The sequence below is a fragment of the Stigmatopora nigra genome, chromosome 11, assembly GCF_051989575.1.
Source record: "Stigmatopora nigra isolate UIUO_SnigA chromosome 11, RoL_Snig_1.1, whole genome shotgun sequence".
In the NCBI taxonomy this organism is placed as follows: Eukaryota; Metazoa; Chordata; class Actinopteri; order Syngnathiformes; family Syngnathidae; genus Stigmatopora; species Stigmatopora nigra.
The window spans coordinates 9,249,341-9,266,207 of record NC_135518.1 but is presented as its reverse complement, the minus strand read 5'-3'; the positions used below and the strand labels follow the sequence as shown (position 1 = coordinate 9,266,207).

Sequence of the window (16,867 nt, the reverse complement as noted above, 5' to 3'; positions counted from 1 at the left end):
CTGGCCCATCTGCTGCATTCTTACGGGAAGATTAAGCGCCGATCTCCCCTCCTGCTCGGGCATGGCACTAATGGAGTGAGCGCCTCTGATAAGAGCCGGCCGCGAGGGTCACTGGGAGTGTGCGAGGACTACAAAGTTCTGGGAGTGAACCCGTGCCCCCACGCCAGGACAACAACAACCATGTGTAGACCTAAATTATTAAAGTGCTCATGAATGTACTTTGGACTAAGAGCGAGTGGCCATACTCATTTTTTGCCAATATATCAAAATGTGTGACGCTGTATTGGGTGGAAACTGAAGTGTGAGCTAAAAGGCCCCATTTTGAAGCCATCCGTGCCTCGCTGTGGGACTTACCGCAGCCTTGTTCGTCGCTGTTGTCCCTACAGTCGTCGTGTCCGTTGCAGACGGACCAGAGCGGCACGCATCGATAGCTGGTCTTGCAGTCGAACTCGGTGTGGTTGTCACATCGATACGCCGGTCCCACTTTGGGAGAAAACACAGTAAGGCACTGCGGGGCAATTTCAAGTAAATCATGGATCACTGGAATTCAATGAGTTTAATCTATGTCAAGTCGAATTTTACTCACTGCACTCATCAAGAGGCTCATCTGAGTTGTCCCCACAGTCGTCATCCGTGTCACATTTCCAATTTTGGGGAATACAGCGTCCGTTGCGGCATCTGAACTGTCCGGGACGGCAAGTCCTGGTGGAACAATGGGTGGGATCCTCATCGGAACGATCGCCGCAGTCGTCCTCGCCGTCGCACTGCCACGACTCGGGGATGCACTGTTTATTTGTACACTGCCACTGGTTTGGTTCGCACTGGTGAGTCGCTGAAATGGACCAATAACAATAAAACGAGTTCAAATAACACGTTGATTGCCACAGCAGCTCCAATTTAAGCATTAAAGCATCTCCTGACCACACAGCACAGAGTCTTCATCGGATCCGTCGTGGCAGTCCGGCTTGCCGTTGCACAAGAAGTTCGGACTGGTGCAGTTGGAGTCATCACACTGAAACTGTCCGAGCCTGCAGTGGCGTGAGGGGCATGTGGTGGGTTCGTCGGAGCCATCTCTGCAGTCTCTCTGACCGTCACACTTCCACCAGATAGGGATACAACTGTCAAGACGCAACATGTGATTATGCCAACCGAGGAAACTGAAGCAAAAAAGACAGTCTGACAAACCGTTCATTGTTGGCGCATCTGTACTGCGTGCTGGTGCACATGGGAAGGCACCGGGTCACTCCTCCTATTTGCATTGCCAGGAAGTGGTCAGGACAGTCGCATGTGTGTTCCCGACCTCCGTGACGGATGAGGCACAGGTGAGAGCAGCCTCCATTGTTCACAGCACAGGGATTGTTTACTACCGGATTTAGAAGCCAGAACATGGGCAAACAATCTCAGTTTACTATAGTAAGACAAATACAAGACCAGTATTGTGCTACAGGTAATCTAAACCTGTACTTAAAGTCCCACTATTACAAGTCTTTACACACTAATTGAATTCTAGACTCTAGTATACAATAAATATGACAATGTGTATTGCACTTTTATTTTACAAAGTAAGGAACTATGGCTGTATTGCACTTTTATTTTACAAAGTAAGGAACTATGGCTCAGTGGTCCAATTTATCAAATTGAGTAAAGCATCCTCTGAGGTGATTGTGGGACTTTAAATCAATGTAACACAGCTCGATAAGTCATTGCCAAACTCACCAATGGGCTGTCTATAGGGATGACAAACGTGAATATCAAAGGGTCTGTGTGTGGTGTTGACCAGGACTTGGCGAGCGGAACCATCGTATTTGTTGCCCTTTTCCACCGTTCGCGTGTTCCAGTCGGTCCAATAGACCGTGTCCTCGAACACGGTGATGGCAAACGGATGAGGCAAAACTCCGTCGTACACCGTGTGCCTGTGATGACCGTCTAGGTCGGAGTACCTAAGACATCCAGATGGATTAGGATGGATGAAATCTGCAAAGTTTTTCTTGAAAATGACAACATGGACTCACTCAATGTAGTTTAAATGGGCGTCAGACCAGTACAACTTGTCGTTTGTGTAGTCTATTGTGAGGCCGTTGGGCCACTCTATTTTAGTGGTGATGATTGCCTCTTTGTTGGTTCCGTCCATTCCAACTCGGCCGATGAAGGCTTTGTCACCCCAGTCGGTCCAGTACACAAATCTAAAAAGAGGGAAATATCCGAATTAAAACTGTAATAGAATACAGAGAATGAGAACCTTTTTCTATGTAATCCACAAAATGACTTACCCATGTTTAGGATGCACGACGACGGCCCGGGGATTCTCAAAGCAGTACGTGTTATTAGAATCGGCACAGTCTTCAGCCAGCTTTTTCACATAACGGCCGTCCATTTCCGAAACTTTGAGGCAATCCGCGAAGCTGTCAACCCAGTAGAGTTTCCTGGCGATCCAGTCGATGGCCAGGCCCTCGCCATGCAGAACTCCATTAACCACCACTTCCCTGTTGCTTCCGTCGAAGGCCATCCTCTCAATCACTCTACGGCTCACGTCGATCCAATACAAGCGCTTTTCCACGCGGTCAAAATCCAATGCCACCACACTGGTCAATCCCTGGAGTATCAGCGAATAGGCCTGCCCGTCCGTGGACAGGTTCCTGAGATAATAGCGGTTGCTGAAGATGAGGTAAGGCGAAATGTTGCTGTTCTGGCGACACCTGCGTCCGTCTGGCTCTCGGAGGTAACCCGGCGCGCACTTGCAGACATACGAGCCCACCGTGTTCTCGCACACCTGGCTGCACACGCTGGGCGTTTCCACGCACTCGTTGACGTCGTCGCACGTGGTGCCGTCGGACATGAGGCGGTAGCCGGGGTGGCAGGTGCAGATGAAGCTGGTGGCTGTGTCTGAACAATTGTGATCACAGCGATGGACAGATGGCTGTGTGCACTCATTGATACCTGAAATTATGGTAACGGTCATGTGCAGAAAAGCTTTGTGAATACGGTAAATAATGACCACTGACAGTGTTACATTCCACTTACCACATCCTTTTTCATCGCTGTTGTCGGAGCAGTTATCATCCCGGTTACACACCTGGCTCAGAGGGATACAGTGTCCATTGTCACATTTAAACTCGCCCGGGGGGCACGTGGGTGGGGGAGCGTGGCACACGTGCTCTAGCTCATCGGACTCGTCGCCACAGTCGTTGTCCCCGTCGCAGACAAAGTCGTGCGACACGCATCGACCATTTTGACAGGTGAACTGGTGCTGTTGGCATGGCTGATACGTGCAGCCCTGTTCATCGCTGCTGTCGCCACAGTCGTTGCGTCTGTCACACCTGATTGGGAATGGAATGGCCAAGCTTTATCGTGGCAGAGAGGGCAGATATAACTGGAAAAGTGTTTTTTAATTTTATTTTTCTAACCTATAGGAGCTACGTATGCAGAGACCGTTACTGCAGGTGAACTCATTGACACCACATGATCTCCGCGTGCAGTTTTGATGCTCGTCCAGTGCATCTGTGCAGTCTGCATCACCGTCACACACCCAGTCTTGAGGAATGCATTTGCGCTGTGGCGGTTGGTTTTTGGCGCAGGTGAACTCTGTGCTCGAACATGTGCGGTTGGCTGGATTCAATCAGAGAGAGCAGATTTAGAAAAAAAGGTTAGGTAGGTGACATACCTGAGCCGAGGCTCACACTACAAAGATTTTTATATATATTTTTTGGAATGTAGATTGAACTTGAGCTTCTTGTTTTGGCCATTTTTGCAGAAATATTTTCACTATTTGCTGCAGGCCAAAAAACTGCCCCATTAGAGTACCCCTGCTCTAGAAATTCCAAACATCACTTTATCCTTCCAAAGCATTTAATCCAAGATTTAGGATTTAAGGGAAAGTTTGAGGTATGCATGAATAGTATAGAACAGTAGCGTGATATAGTTTCTATATCGTATGGTATTGAAAATGCCTACCACAGTTGTGCCTTTGGTCTTCGTCGCTCAGGTCACCGCAGTCGTTATCCCCATCACAGATCCAGGAGGAGGCGATGCACCTTCCATCATCGCAACGGAACTGATCAGAATTGCAGGTTCTTGCTACTGTAGCTATAAAGACAAAATGGAAATATGCTTGAATTATGTTGCCGACACAAAATCATGCTTGCACATGGCTGCGGGTCAATAAAGTTGGCCTGCAGTTTTGGACACCGCTGCCTTGGTAATTTGAGGAAAATGTTTTGTTTTGATTCCTGAAAATTACCGGTCTTTTAGATATTTACAACCTCCATTCACCATAATATGAGCAATCTACTGAAACAGCTAGAACTGGAACACTGTCAAAATACTGCCGTTAAGTCCACATTCCCATGTAGTATGTGGACTTATCTAAACAAAAGCCCAAGTGAGGCTCTGTAACCCCCACAGGACAAAAGGAAGTTGGAGGGGGTTGAATCTGGCACACAATAGGAGGCCTGACTGACCATCTCATCAACAAAGAGATACACCGCGCAGACTCGCACTCTTCGCTGCATCACTCACCACTTCTGAGATGGGCGGACAGGCACAAACACAAAAACTGGGGGAGGGGACGCCTGATGCTGTTTGGCGGTGATGACTTCAGACACACAAAGACAGCAAAGGCCATTGGAGCCATTTAGGATAAAAGAGTTGTGTGACACTCACTGCAAGTGAGGGGTTCATCAGAGCCGTTGGCGCAATCCGCTCCTCCGTCACAGTACCAATGGGCGGGAATGCAACGACCGCTGGAGCAACGGAACTCGCTCTCGGAACATGTGGATGTTGCTAGACGACATCAATCAAAAGAGATGCATTAAATGTCATTTCTAAAATGTTCATTCAATTGAAAACTGAAGAATACTTATTTATTTGCCTGGAACTCACCACAGTGCGTCGGGCTCTCGTCACTCATATCTCCGCAATCGTTGTCTCCATCACAGAGGTACGAACGCGGGATGCAAATGTTGGTTGACTGACATTTGGTGTGTTCTGGTTGGCAAGTTCTCTCAGCTAAAAAAATAAAATTAAAATATATTCGTACTTTAGGTACTTTCGTCCCTTTTTTTGGCAATTAATGGAGTTATGTGTGCAGATATAGTTGGAATATAACAGCTTTACTTACGGCAGTTTTGCTCATCTGATGTGCCGTTGTCATAGCAATTATTAATGCCGTTGCAAACATAATCCTTGGCAATACAGCGGCCATTGTTGCAGGTAAACTCTGTGTTAGGGTCACATTGCCTGAAGAGACAGGAGTCCTCATCGCTGTTGTCGCCACAGTCGTCGTAGTGGTCGCAGCGATAGTGGTACGGCACACATCTCCCGTTCCCACAAGTAAACACCGTCGACTCACATGTGTGAAAAGCTGTCCAATGGGATGAATGACATGGTATCAAGAAACTGTGAATTTTGCACACTTGCATTGAATGCTCTTATTACCTGACAAAGCTACAAATGACGACAGGAACTGAGGGACTGCATGCAAGTTCATAATAAGTGATTAATAATAATTAGTTGCTAAGAAATTAGGATAAAATCACAAAGTATTTTCAAGATACACACCAACATAGTTGAAATTGGTCTTGATTCCTGAGAATTGTGTGTTTGAGTGAAAGAAACAGCTTGTTAGTGGTTAGTAGCTTTCCCACAGCATTAACAGGGGAGTGTAACCACACTCAAACAAGAGAGAAAATTACTAAATAGGAATTTTCCCCAGAAAAAAATAAAAGATGCCTACCACAAACTCTCTCCAGCTCATCGCTGCCATCCCCGCAATCATTGTCGTTGTCGCACTTCCACTGTGCACGAATACAGCGGCCATTCAGGCAGGTGTACTGACCCGCCTGGCAACGAGTCCCGTTATCCGGGATGCAGTGCTTATTGTCAGTGAGGTACCATTGGCCCTCTGATGGACAGTGACACTCGGCTCCATCGGGTCCTAACGTGATCACAAAGTGTTATTTAAATGAAGAGCAGGAAAAGCCATCATGCCGATGTTCATACCCGGTGTACAGACGTGGCTGCAGCCGCCGTTAAACTGCTCGCAAGGACTGATACATTGCAGCTGCTTCCCACTAGCCAAAACATGGATGTCCATTGGCCGAGACGGAAGATTCTGAACCATTGCCGTTTGGTCTGAACCGTCGTGTTTGTTGGCACGGTAGATGCTTCGTGTGTTCCAGTCGGTCCAGTAAATAAACTGACCAAACATTGCCATTGCGAAGGGGTAAATGGCCGTGCTGACGATGACCTCCCGGTTTGATCCAGTCAGAGAAGATCGCTCAATCTTCTGCCTAATGGTGGAGAATTAAACAAAAAAAAAAAAAAAAACAATATCAACAACTACCTGGTATAGTGAACAAAAAAATAGAAGCAGAACTTAACCTAAGAAGAGGAATATGACTAACAAAGTACAAAAAGTATTTTTTTCAACACTTACAAGCTGGCATCAGCCCAATACAGTCGCTCCTCTTCATAGTCTAAGCTAAGTCCGTTAGGCCACACCAAACTGCTGTTCACGATCTCTTTTCGGAAGTTCCCACCCAAGGTAGCGCGCTCGATCTTTGCATGGGTTCCCCAGTCTGTCCAGTACATGTATCTGTCCAAAATGATAAAAGGCATTCAAAAAATATTCAAAGTCTAGGAACATTGTGCCATCCAAGACCACCTTACCCTCTGCAGGGATCCAAGATGATGGCCCTCGGCCTGGACACGTGGGCAATAATAGTCCTCTGCGATCCGTTTACAGACATGGAGCTGATGCTTTGGTTAGCATAGTCACTGTAGTAAATCCTTTTATTGATCCAGTCGTATGCAATGCCATCTGGGGCCCCGAGATCTGTCGCATCATATAAACCGTAACCATATTAAGAGAACCAGTGGAAAAGATCACAATAGTCCTCACATTATAATGAAGCAATGGGGGGGATTTTCTTAATAAGTATGTTACTCTTTTAAGGTCTCAGCTTAAAAGCCCTTTGAGAAGAGTTTTGTTTTTAACTGTAACTATATATATATATTGTTCCCGATTTCTACTCATGCTGACAATATATGTTGGAGCGGCTTGATAAAGAAAAAAAAACAGCTGTCCTACCTGAAACCACCACCACTGGAGGTGAAGTGGGAGAAGAGAGGCTGATGTAACTGATTTTGCTGGCTCCCGCCCCTGTGCTCTGAGTGAAGTAGATTCTTCGGTCAGTCAGGTCAAAATCCAATGCCACGGAGGTCCGTGGCACATTGACCACTGGGAAAGGCACAGCGTGGTCTTCTGGATCCAGGCGTAAGCTGCGCACTGTGCTCTCTGTAGTGTAGATAAGATAGTCATCCCTTGACACCACGCAGCTCTTGTTATCTTTTGCAAGATTTCCAAATGCACAAGCGCATTTCCTGGATGTGTTGCCAACATGGCCGGTCGGCAGGGCAAAGCAAAAGTGATCGCAGCCTCCGTTGGCCTCCACACAGGGGTTATTGTTAAGTTCTTGGGCTGTGGAAGGCTGCATCCGCTGGTCAAAAATTGTAACATCTCTTAGCATGTTTATGTTGTCTCTGATGACAAGAGTTTGCTCTGTGCTGCCGGGCTCCTTGCTAGCTTGGAATACTTTCTTCAGGTTTCTGTCCACCCAAATGATGCTGCCTTCAAACACGGCGATCCCATAAGGGGTCGGGTAGCGACTGCCATAACGCACAACCTCCGTCTCGCCTCCTTTGGGGCTGACACGGGCAATCATATCCAGAGAGTCATCTACCCAGTAAACATAGCCAGTTTCCTGGTCTAGGGCCAGACCTCGAGGAGTGATGATTCCCGATGATACTAAAATGGTGCGGTTTGTTCCATCCAAGAGCGACCGTTCAATTTTAGGGTTCTGGCCATAGTCAGCCCAGAATAAATATCTATTTTTCGGGTCCACGACAATGTGGCGTGGCATGTCCGTCTGGGTTTTAAGCAGCACTCTTCGAAAAGTAGTGTTCAGGCGAAGAACTTCAATGTATGTCTCCATCAGGAAGGCGTTGGTGAAATAAAGGTTACCTAGGGACAAGGTTAACTCATTTAGTAGAAATCCACCATCAAGTCTATTTACTGCTCGCTTTACCAGCTCAAATGGATTAGATGTCTATCAACATTACGTGTAGAAAAAGAGTCTGATAGATCTGGCTTATACTTTTCTTTATAGTCCATTTGCAATGGATTCACTGACCTGATAACAAAATAACCTGGATGAATAGGCAAAAAGGAGCATACCTGCAGCCCAGTCCACGGCAATACCACGTATCCCGTTGCGTCCAATCCCAGTGGTTACTATACTACTTAATCCAGAGCCGTCTGTCTTGATCCTTCTAACCCCATTCTGTGCTGTAACAGTGCTGCTGAAGTCACACCAGTAGATGTAACCAGATGCCATGTGCACATCAACGTGTAATGCATTACGACCTGAAAAAATGAACTTATTAGAAGCAAGAATGAGATTGGTTATAAAGTAGTCGCATCTTGACTGACCTCTCCCAGCCACTGGCACCATGGCTTCTGAGTGGTCATCTCCTTCCAGACTGAAGCCCTTAATAGCGGATAGTGTTGAGATGACAATGTAGGACTCGTAAGGGGCGCAGGTTTTATTGTCAGCATTGAGTTTAAAGCCTGTGGCACAGGCACACGTGAAAAGGTCACGTGGACGAGGCAAGCATAGATGCTCGCAGGCAGACGTGTTTCTGCTACAGCCATTGGACGTGCCTGCTGAGGCTGAATATGTGGGGAAAAAATGAGAATACATTTTTGTGCATTTTAAAGTTATCCCATCATCGAAATTAAAATAATTTGAGCAGCCTCTGTCTGTTTTGTTTTTCTAGTATTGGACTCACCATCTCGATAATGGACTTTCAGAACTCTGAGTCCTGGCACATTGTTCCGTAACACGACCCTGTCAGAGCCTGTGTTCTTGTCTGCGCGCTCTATGACCTCAAAGTCGCGGTCGGTGAAGTACAGGAAGTTTTGATAGATGGCGACGCCGCAGGGATGAGCAAGGCCGGACACGATGGTAATGCGGTTGGTCCCATCTGGATCACCACGTTCAATCTGCAGAAAATCACTATTAGTGACTATTGTTGCCTTGAAGGATAGAAAAAGTTGTTTGAGTAAAAACCAACCGTGCCACTGCTTGACACAGCCCAATATAGCTTGTTCTCTTGAATATCCACAGTAATGAACTCTATGTGGTCCAAGTTATTAGTGAACAGTGTGACAGGGTTCAAGCCATCCATGTCTGCTGATGCCACTTTGGCAGGGATTCCACTCTCAGTCCCTTGATCGGTCCAGTACAATTTGCTTGAAAATATGCCAAGAAAGGTCAGCAATGAAGGGTCAGCCTACATACGGATGACTAGGTGTTAAATAGAACTTACCCACGTGCCGGGTCGACGGCAATGCCAACAGGACTGCCAGCGCCAGTTGGAGAGCCAGTATTCGTGATGAGGGTTTTCCTGTACTGTACTTTCCCTCTCAGTCTCAGAACCTGCACCAGCACAAACAGGTCCAATTACATGGGCCACACTGATTTTTGGTCCCACGGTGTGATTCATCAAATTAAAGTTTTTGTGAATGATCTCACCTCAATGGACTGTGTGGAGGGATTAGTGTAATAGAGGTTTTCAGTTATCCAGTCCAGGGCCAGACCGACTGGGGAACCTAAGATGGCTGCTGGAGCAAACTCTGTCCTATTGGTTCCATCGGACTTCACTCTGTGGATCTCACCCTGAAAGGCGGAAAATGCTGATAATGTCATTGCTTGGTAATCAGGTGCTTGCACTGAAAGATGGGTGAAAAAAATCACAACAATAATGACAACAATTTAAATGAGACTAAAAAAATTCCAGAGAAAATGTAGCAGTTTGCCAACAGTCTCACTGTACTTGTAACAATTTTAAAGACAAATCATTAGAGTGTGTGTGTGTGTGTGTGTGTGTGTGTGCGCACGAGAACCGTAACTCACTGGATGCTCAACCCAGTAAAGTGTCTCTTCATTGTCGTCAAAGTCAGTGTCATAGCCATTTTGAAGCCCTGCCACGGGCACCATAGCATCATTGCTTTTGTCGCCCGGATTCAGGGAAATTCCGTAAATAATGCTGTCTCTCACCACCACCAAGAATGGGTCCTCAACTACAAGCAGAAAAGTCATTGAAAAAATAAATACCTTTTGGAATAGGATAACTTGAAAACAGCACTGCATATGTTGTTGTCCTCTACTGATGTGTAAAATTGTGCAATTTCATTCTTGGATAATCATTGGACACTGGGAAAACTGTATCGGCTTTCATGTGCTGAAACCTGAGACTGCCTAAGCTGTCGACACGAGGGAGACTCCTCGGAATCCTGACTAAAGGCTCCTTGTATCTTTAAGACTTGGAAAAATACGTCTTTATGATTCTTAATCCTTTTTTTTGTACTGAACCCTAGCTGGCAAGAAGATTAGGAGGGGACCTGGCTCGATTGCTAGATACACTTGCATAAAATAACAAGATCAAGATAAGAATGGGATTGTGCATCGTAGAATTAAATATTTTTCTAATTCAACTATTAGGGAAACACAGAGGTCACATACTTCTGGCACATGTAACTTGATCTGCTGCCAGCGTCCAACCAGATGGGCATGCACATGAGTAGAACCTTGGTCCAATGGCTGAGAGCAGGCAAATGTGAGTGCACGGGTTCTGGAAGCAATGATTGTTACCTATAAATGAACCACACAACAAAACAAGTGCATGAGAATGAAGGTATTGAGACACATTGGAGCAAATTGCCATATAAATGGCAGCGCTACACATGTTTCTACAATACCCGCTGGTTGCCTGGCTGGGTGCATTGCCACAAGCCCCATAGGTTGAGGAAGGTTGAACAACATCACGGTCTGGTTCCCCCCATGCCACTTATGGGCTCGCATCACACGATTGATATATCTATCAGTCCAGTAGACAAAGTCTTCAAAAATGGTAATTGCGTGTGGATGTTGAAGAACCTTTTATACAAAGAAAATGGAAAAGCAAAAACAGTTGTTAAACACGCAACATTTTGATAATGGATTTAAAAGCAATAGGCCCAATCTCAATCTATAAACTCACAAGGTCACTGGCCAAGACTTGTTTTCTATTCTTGCCGTTATAATCGCAGTAGTCAATAAAATCCAAATATGCATCGGCAAAGTACAGCAAATTGTTGGGATAATCTATTGTAAGACCGTTGGGCCAGTACAATTTGTTGCTTATGATAACGGTTCTCATTTTCCCATCCATGCTGGCTCTCTCAATGCGGGGGTTCTTCCCCCAGTCAGTCCAAAACATGAGGTGGGCACTGAAAAAAATCAATAAAATCTTTAACACTTGTTAGCAGAGAGAGCTTTGCTCGTATTGCTTTTGCTCTGACCTGTCTCTTGGGTCCAACACCAGGCCTCTAGGGTTGGTGACGTTTTCGCTCACCAACACTGTCCGGTGAGTACCATCTAGTGTGGAAACCTCAATAGTCTCCAGAACGTAATCACTCCAGTAGAGGTTCCTGCCCACCCAATCCACAACGAGGCTTTCTGTCACTGTCACTCCGCTGTCAAATATCTGTTGACAAAGGTTTTCATCTTATTGGCTGCCTTTGACAGTGGTAGAAGAACCAGATTTTCTCTCAAAATAAACAATTATTATACACGATCGATCAATGAAAACTCACCACTGTGCGATCACTGCCATTTTTATGAGCACTCCAAATCCTGTCCTGGCTCGTGTCGGACCAGAACACACGGTCGGCGACCGAGTCAAAGTCAAGGGCCACGATGTTGCGTCCATCCCGGACCAGCGAATGCACCACGTTGGGCTGCGAGGTGATGTCATCTTGGACGATGTGATTTCGACTGGCTACCAACAAGAAGGCTTGACGAGTATCTGTGAGCAGGGATGGCATACTTTCTCAAGTCTTTTCTCATGCTAATAGCAGCGCTTGTCAGCCTGTGCATGTCCACTCAACCCTGCGACAAGGCTAGTAGATAGACCTTGCTCAAATATCCACCCCTGGGGAATGCACTTTAGTACAAATAATGAGCACTATTGTGTTACAATTCCTTTCAGCAGGTTATCAATGCGCAAGAGGCACGCTCCTCATAAACAGGCCCTTTGTTAGTGATCATTTCCTAATTACGCAAGTGATGAACACTGACTGACATATATGTTATACACTCATCTAAAGGAATGTGAGCGGCGAGGGCAGATAAGGGGGGAGGGTCAAAACACCACGGGTCAAAGTAGTCTTTAAAATGAGAAAATCACCTGATGCCTTGCAGGTCCGCTGATCCTCTTGGAGGGTGTAGCCGTCATGGCAGTGGCATCGGAAGGAGCCTCTTTCGTTAAAGCAATGCTGACTACATTGTCCGGGAGGGTGACATTCATCTATATCGTCACACGTTTTGGAATCGTTGCTTAGTTGATAGCCCACGGGACAAGTGCACTGGGCACCAAAAGGCCCTTGGATACAACCATGGGTGCATCCAGCATTGTTGTCAGAGCAGCTTTCCTGATCTATGTTGGATGAAGAAAATTTGATAAAATGTAAATCAGTACCAAAATAGACAGAAATCCAATGCATGCATTCCTAAATAGTTCCATGCAAGAATAAGACCAGTTAGATCTATATAGGTAAAGATTGGGATGCTCAACTCAAACAAAGCTCACATGCACAGACACATTGGCCTATTTTGTAATCAGTCAAAATTTCACCATGCAAATGATTGTCTTTTGCTCCAGTGATAGTTTCAAATGATGAAAAGTCATTAAACAGCCAAGTGATGTGGTGCAGTAAACTGCCAAAACAACTAAGGAAATTGGTGAAAGTGAATGGAGGTTAACTATGAAATTCTAGCAGGATCTGGTCAGAATAATTTTTTTGATTAGGTGGTCATTCTGACTGAGAAGAAAATTGAATATTGTCTGAGTTTAGGCAGAGTTAAAATGTTTCATGATGAATCAGTTCCATTCACAGCATTTCTACCGAATGATTGAGTTGTGTTCCTACCTGGCAAAGGCTCGTCTGCAAGGTAGGTATGAGAAAAGCAAGAAAGTTTTAATCAAAAATCACCTTCAGGTTAACGTCAGTCAAATGACATACACACACACACACACACACACGTGATTTGAACAAATTGCAAAGACAGAAAACAACAACAACAAAACACCGCATTTTTGTGAAATTATCCATCCATCCATTTTTCAGTGACTTACTGCAGAGTGGAGACTCATCTGCCCCATTAGGACAGTCAGGAGAGTTGTCACACACCGCGGTGAGGTTGATGCACATACTGTAGCCGGGGCACTGCCACTGCCAGCTCGGGCACCGGAAAGGCGGCGTGGGACAGTCGCGCTCGTCGCTCAGGTCTCTGCAGTCGTTGTCGCCGTCGCAAAGCCAGCTGCGCAGTACGCAGTTGCCATTGTCGCAGCGGAAAAGGGTGGAGGGGCAGGTCCGAGGGGGGCAGGCGTGGTGCTCATCGCTGCCGTCCTCGCAGTCGGAATGACCGTCACATTCCCAGGCGGACGGTATGCAGCTGCCATCTGACTGGCACTGGAACTCGCTCTCGTGATGGCACATGCCCGGAGGCCTCGTGGCTGATGAAAGAATACAAAGGAGAGACAGTGAATGATATAGTACTATATTATACTGTTAATTAGGAATTCTAACATTAGTGCCTCAAAAGCTACCTTTCCACATTTTGCGATTGAAATTTTTTATTAAGTCTTAAAGTCAAGTGAGCAAATAACATGTTATTTCATTTACTTACGACAGCCTTGCTCATCTGAGCGATCCGTGCAGTCAAAGACACCATCACATCGGTAGTAGGAGTTAATACACTGGTGACTGCGGGAGCACTTGAACTCTGTCACGGTGCAGTTGTAGACTGCAAAATCCAAAAGAGATTGCTTAAGTGTATATTCTCACCTTTGTGATTTAAATATGCTGACCTATATTGATGTACAACAGTTGAAATGCTCACGTTTGTTTCATTCTACACAGACTTTCGGTCAAAATGTCCAGTAAAATGCAACTTTTGTTTATTTGTTGGCTTAAAGAGTAACTGGTAGCTACTCACTACATCCTTGCTCATCTGCCCCATCCGCACAGTCCCGATCGCCATCACAGATATAACTGGGGGCTATGCAGCGGTGATCTGGACACTGAAACTGCTCTGGATGGCATGTGCTACTAAGATCTGTCAACAAAAATGACCGAATATGTGACTTAGAATCAAAACAAAAACATTGATTAAGAAACATTATAGAATTAAACATTTGAAAATGGGTTGAGAATGTTTTTGCCATTGGAAATGAATGGAACTCGTAATAAAAAGAGACCAATGTCGGCCAAAATAAAAAATTAAAAAAAATACTAAACAAAATAGTAACTCACGGCAGTCAGCTTCATCTGAACCGTCGCCACAGTCGTTATCCGTGTCACAACGCCAGGTTAGCGGGATGCAGCGATGGTTGGAGCACAAAAACTGATTGGCAGGGCAGGTTCCAGGAACACGTGTCGGGCAGTCGGCCTCGTCGCTATCATCCAAACAGTCATTGTGGTTATCGCAACGCCACGAAGCTGGCACGCAACGCTGATTGGCGCAGGTGAATGCAGAAGGAGAGCAAGTGGCATCTGAAAAAGGATGAAATCTGTTGCAGAGATGCTGAAAATAGATCAAGTATATCAACCCTCTAATTTAAATCATTACTGTTGACGCCACAGTGGGTCTCGTCGCTGTTGTCATAGCAGTCGTCAACACCATCACATCGGTACGTGTTTGGGACACATTTGCCGTTCCCGCAGGAAAAGGAGTTGGCCCCGCATTGGAGGGTTGGGGGCTCACTGGAAGAGTCCTCCACGCACGTCTGCTGGTTGAGGGACAGCTTCATGCCGTACGGACACCCACACACCCTCTGAGAAGTGGGTGCTGGGAAGCAAAAGTGGCTGCAGTCTCCATTTGGATTGGTTGGACGGTTGCAGGGGTTTGAGCCTGAGGTGGGTGTAGGCAAGTCTGGGTTAAGGCTTAAGAAGTAGAAACAATTTGAGGGAGCCGTCAGGAAAGAAACTGACCGATCTGGATGTTGGAGTTGAATGATTTGACGTGCATGATGTGGCTGATCCCTCGTCGGATGACCACCATTTCTCCACCATCGCTCTTGCGGACGCGCACAATACCACCCAGGCGCCAGTCGGTAAAATATGCATAACCTTGAAGTGCAATAGAGAAATGATCACTGGACTCGTGTTAGCTCTTCTTGCAGAGGACCAAAGGGAATTTATTTTATTACATTATTCATTGGATATTTCCACTTTTTTGCACTGTAACAAGGTTGCAAAAAGTGTCAGTTTTTACTGTTAGTCAAACTGATTTCTGTTATTCAGGACAAGCAATAGAAAAATAATTCTCTTATGCATGCATACAATGTTGCATGATGTAGAGTGAGTCAACATTCCATTGGAAGTGTGGACATAGTACATTTGCTTTGGCCGTTCATTTCCTTTTGTGTTTAATGAGAAATGAATGGCAACATACTTAGCTCTTAAATCCTTACCTTCAAAAATGGTAAGGCCAAAAGGATGTGACATCTGAGTAACACGGCCCAAAGAAAGCCTGTTATGTCCATCAAAATTGCTGTGTTCAATTTTGTCAAAGAAGGCATCCACCCAATACAAACGCATGGCGCTTTTTGGAGATAAGAAAAAGGAGATTTGAGAACCAAATTCATTTTATTTTCTGACAATTACTTAAGCCGGCTGGCTGAGCGGCATCAAGACTCACCTCCAGTCAATAGCGAGACCATTAGGCCAGCCAAGAGTCGTGTTTACAATGGAAAGGGCATGTGACCCATCACCCCAAGCTCTCATAATCTTTGCTGGGCGGTACCAGTCAGTCCAAAAAATATATCTGAAAAAGCAACATAAACAAGTAGAATGAGAATGTAATAAGGTATTTGACCTGGTTAGCAGGAACAGGCCAATAAATACAAGACCATACAATTCCATTTTTATTTTTCATCATAATAATGTGTAATCCAACTGATTGGTATTACCACTACAATACCACCCTTCATGCTTCACTAATCTTTTCTTGTGGATGCAGAGACCTTATGACTTTGAGGCTATTGGGAATAACAGTTTGTACAAAATAACTTTCCCTCCTTTTATTTGGGAGCAGGTTGTGAAAAGTTAAACATCTATTTTATACTCATTAGTCATATCTGTCTTGAAGTGCTATGAAGTGTATTCATTACCCAACAAGTGGATGGACCACGATGGCCCTCGGGTTGTTGAGGTTCTGTATGATAGCCCGCCTAGACTTATCGGTGACCTTCATGACAGATATGCTCCTGTATCGCGGGTCAGTCCAGTAGAGATTTTTAGAAATCCAGTCATAAGCCAGATCCTCCACACTGTCCACCCTGTTGGCTGCCAGCACCTCCCTGCCTGTGCAAAACAAAGCTGTTAAATGATGAACTAAGACTTGTAAAAGCTTAAATCACATTTGTATTTTATTTTATTAACTACACTCAATAGATGATATTATAGCATTATTTTTTCGGGCAATTACTCACCAGTCCCATCCACTTTCTGTTTATAAATAATATCTTTGGCTGTATCCGAGAAGAAGATAGCATCATCTTCGGCACTAAAGTCCACCCCAACAAAATAAGATGGTAATCCAGTGATAGGCAGGATGATATCTTCTTGAGAGGAGAGGTTGAAGGGTATCCCTCTCACAGCTAGTTGACTGGAAAAGAGGAGAAACTGCCTCACGGCTAGAGACAAGAAATCAGAAATGACTTGAAGGACTACTGTGATCAGTTTAATGGACACATTTTAGTT

General features: G+C 45.4%; 1 protein-coding gene across 3 annotated transcripts in view; it reads right to left on the bottom strand.

Annotated features, from left to right (window-relative positions):
* lrp2a (low density lipoprotein receptor-related protein 2a) overlaps positions 1 to 16,867 on the bottom strand; it is a 34,210-nt gene that overhangs the window by 7,347 nt on the left and 9,996 nt on the right. For 2 of the 3 annotated variants that reach the window (XM_077728677.1, XM_077728676.1), the window contains exons 16-56: positions 16,597 to 16,800; positions 16,276 to 16,468; positions 15,804 to 15,929; positions 15,577 to 15,707; positions 15,095 to 15,232; positions 14,733 to 15,014; positions 14,417 to 14,656; positions 14,100 to 14,219; positions 13,791 to 13,907; positions 13,237 to 13,617; positions 12,289 to 12,537; positions 11,696 to 11,907; positions 11,402 to 11,586; positions 11,101 to 11,329; positions 10,820 to 10,997; positions 10,584 to 10,712; positions 9,975 to 10,141; positions 9,594 to 9,737; positions 9,388 to 9,497; positions 9,133 to 9,310; positions 8,848 to 9,061; positions 8,489 to 8,728; positions 8,234 to 8,422; positions 7,088 to 8,020; positions 6,667 to 6,832; positions 6,434 to 6,592; positions 5,998 to 6,287; positions 5,732 to 5,932; positions 5,117 to 5,359; positions 4,879 to 5,004; positions 4,660 to 4,779; positions 3,952 to 4,083; positions 3,405 to 3,606; positions 3,022 to 3,317; positions 2,271 to 2,937; positions 2,013 to 2,183; positions 1,717 to 1,940; positions 1,186 to 1,363; positions 922 to 1,118; positions 587 to 832; positions 355 to 483 (exon numbers count right to left, since the gene is read on the bottom strand). In XM_077728677.1, the coding sequence (XP_077584803.1) occupies positions 355 to 483; positions 587 to 832; positions 922 to 1,118; positions 1,186 to 1,363; positions 1,717 to 1,940; positions 2,013 to 2,183; positions 2,271 to 2,937; positions 3,022 to 3,317; positions 3,405 to 3,606; positions 3,952 to 4,083; positions 4,660 to 4,779; positions 4,879 to 5,004; positions 5,117 to 5,359; positions 5,732 to 5,932; positions 5,998 to 6,287; positions 6,434 to 6,592; positions 6,667 to 6,832; positions 7,088 to 8,020; positions 8,234 to 8,422; positions 8,489 to 8,728; positions 8,848 to 9,061; positions 9,133 to 9,310; positions 9,388 to 9,497; positions 9,594 to 9,737; positions 9,975 to 10,141; positions 10,584 to 10,712; positions 10,820 to 10,997; positions 11,101 to 11,329; positions 11,402 to 11,586; positions 11,696 to 11,907; positions 12,289 to 12,537; positions 13,237 to 13,617; positions 13,791 to 13,907; positions 14,100 to 14,219; positions 14,417 to 14,656; positions 14,733 to 15,014; positions 15,095 to 15,232; positions 15,577 to 15,707; positions 15,804 to 15,929; positions 16,276 to 16,468; positions 16,597 to 16,800 (9,036 nt within the window). Of the gene's footprint in view, positions 1 to 354; positions 484 to 586; positions 833 to 921; positions 1,119 to 1,185; positions 1,364 to 1,716; positions 1,941 to 2,012; positions 2,184 to 2,270; positions 2,938 to 3,021; positions 3,318 to 3,404; positions 3,607 to 3,951; positions 4,084 to 4,659; positions 4,780 to 4,878; positions 5,005 to 5,116; positions 5,360 to 5,433; positions 5,470 to 5,556; positions 5,584 to 5,731; positions 5,933 to 5,997; positions 6,288 to 6,433; positions 6,593 to 6,666; positions 6,833 to 7,087; positions 8,021 to 8,233; positions 8,423 to 8,488; positions 8,729 to 8,847; positions 9,062 to 9,132; positions 9,311 to 9,387; positions 9,498 to 9,593; positions 9,738 to 9,974; positions 10,142 to 10,583; positions 10,713 to 10,819; positions 10,998 to 11,100; positions 11,330 to 11,401; positions 11,587 to 11,695; positions 11,908 to 12,288; positions 12,538 to 13,030; positions 13,046 to 13,236; positions 13,618 to 13,790; positions 13,908 to 14,099; positions 14,220 to 14,416; positions 14,657 to 14,732; positions 15,015 to 15,094; positions 15,233 to 15,576; positions 15,708 to 15,803; positions 15,930 to 16,275; positions 16,469 to 16,596; positions 16,801 to 16,867 lie in introns of all 3 variants that reach the window. The other variant, XM_077728675.1, reaches the window with a different exon arrangement.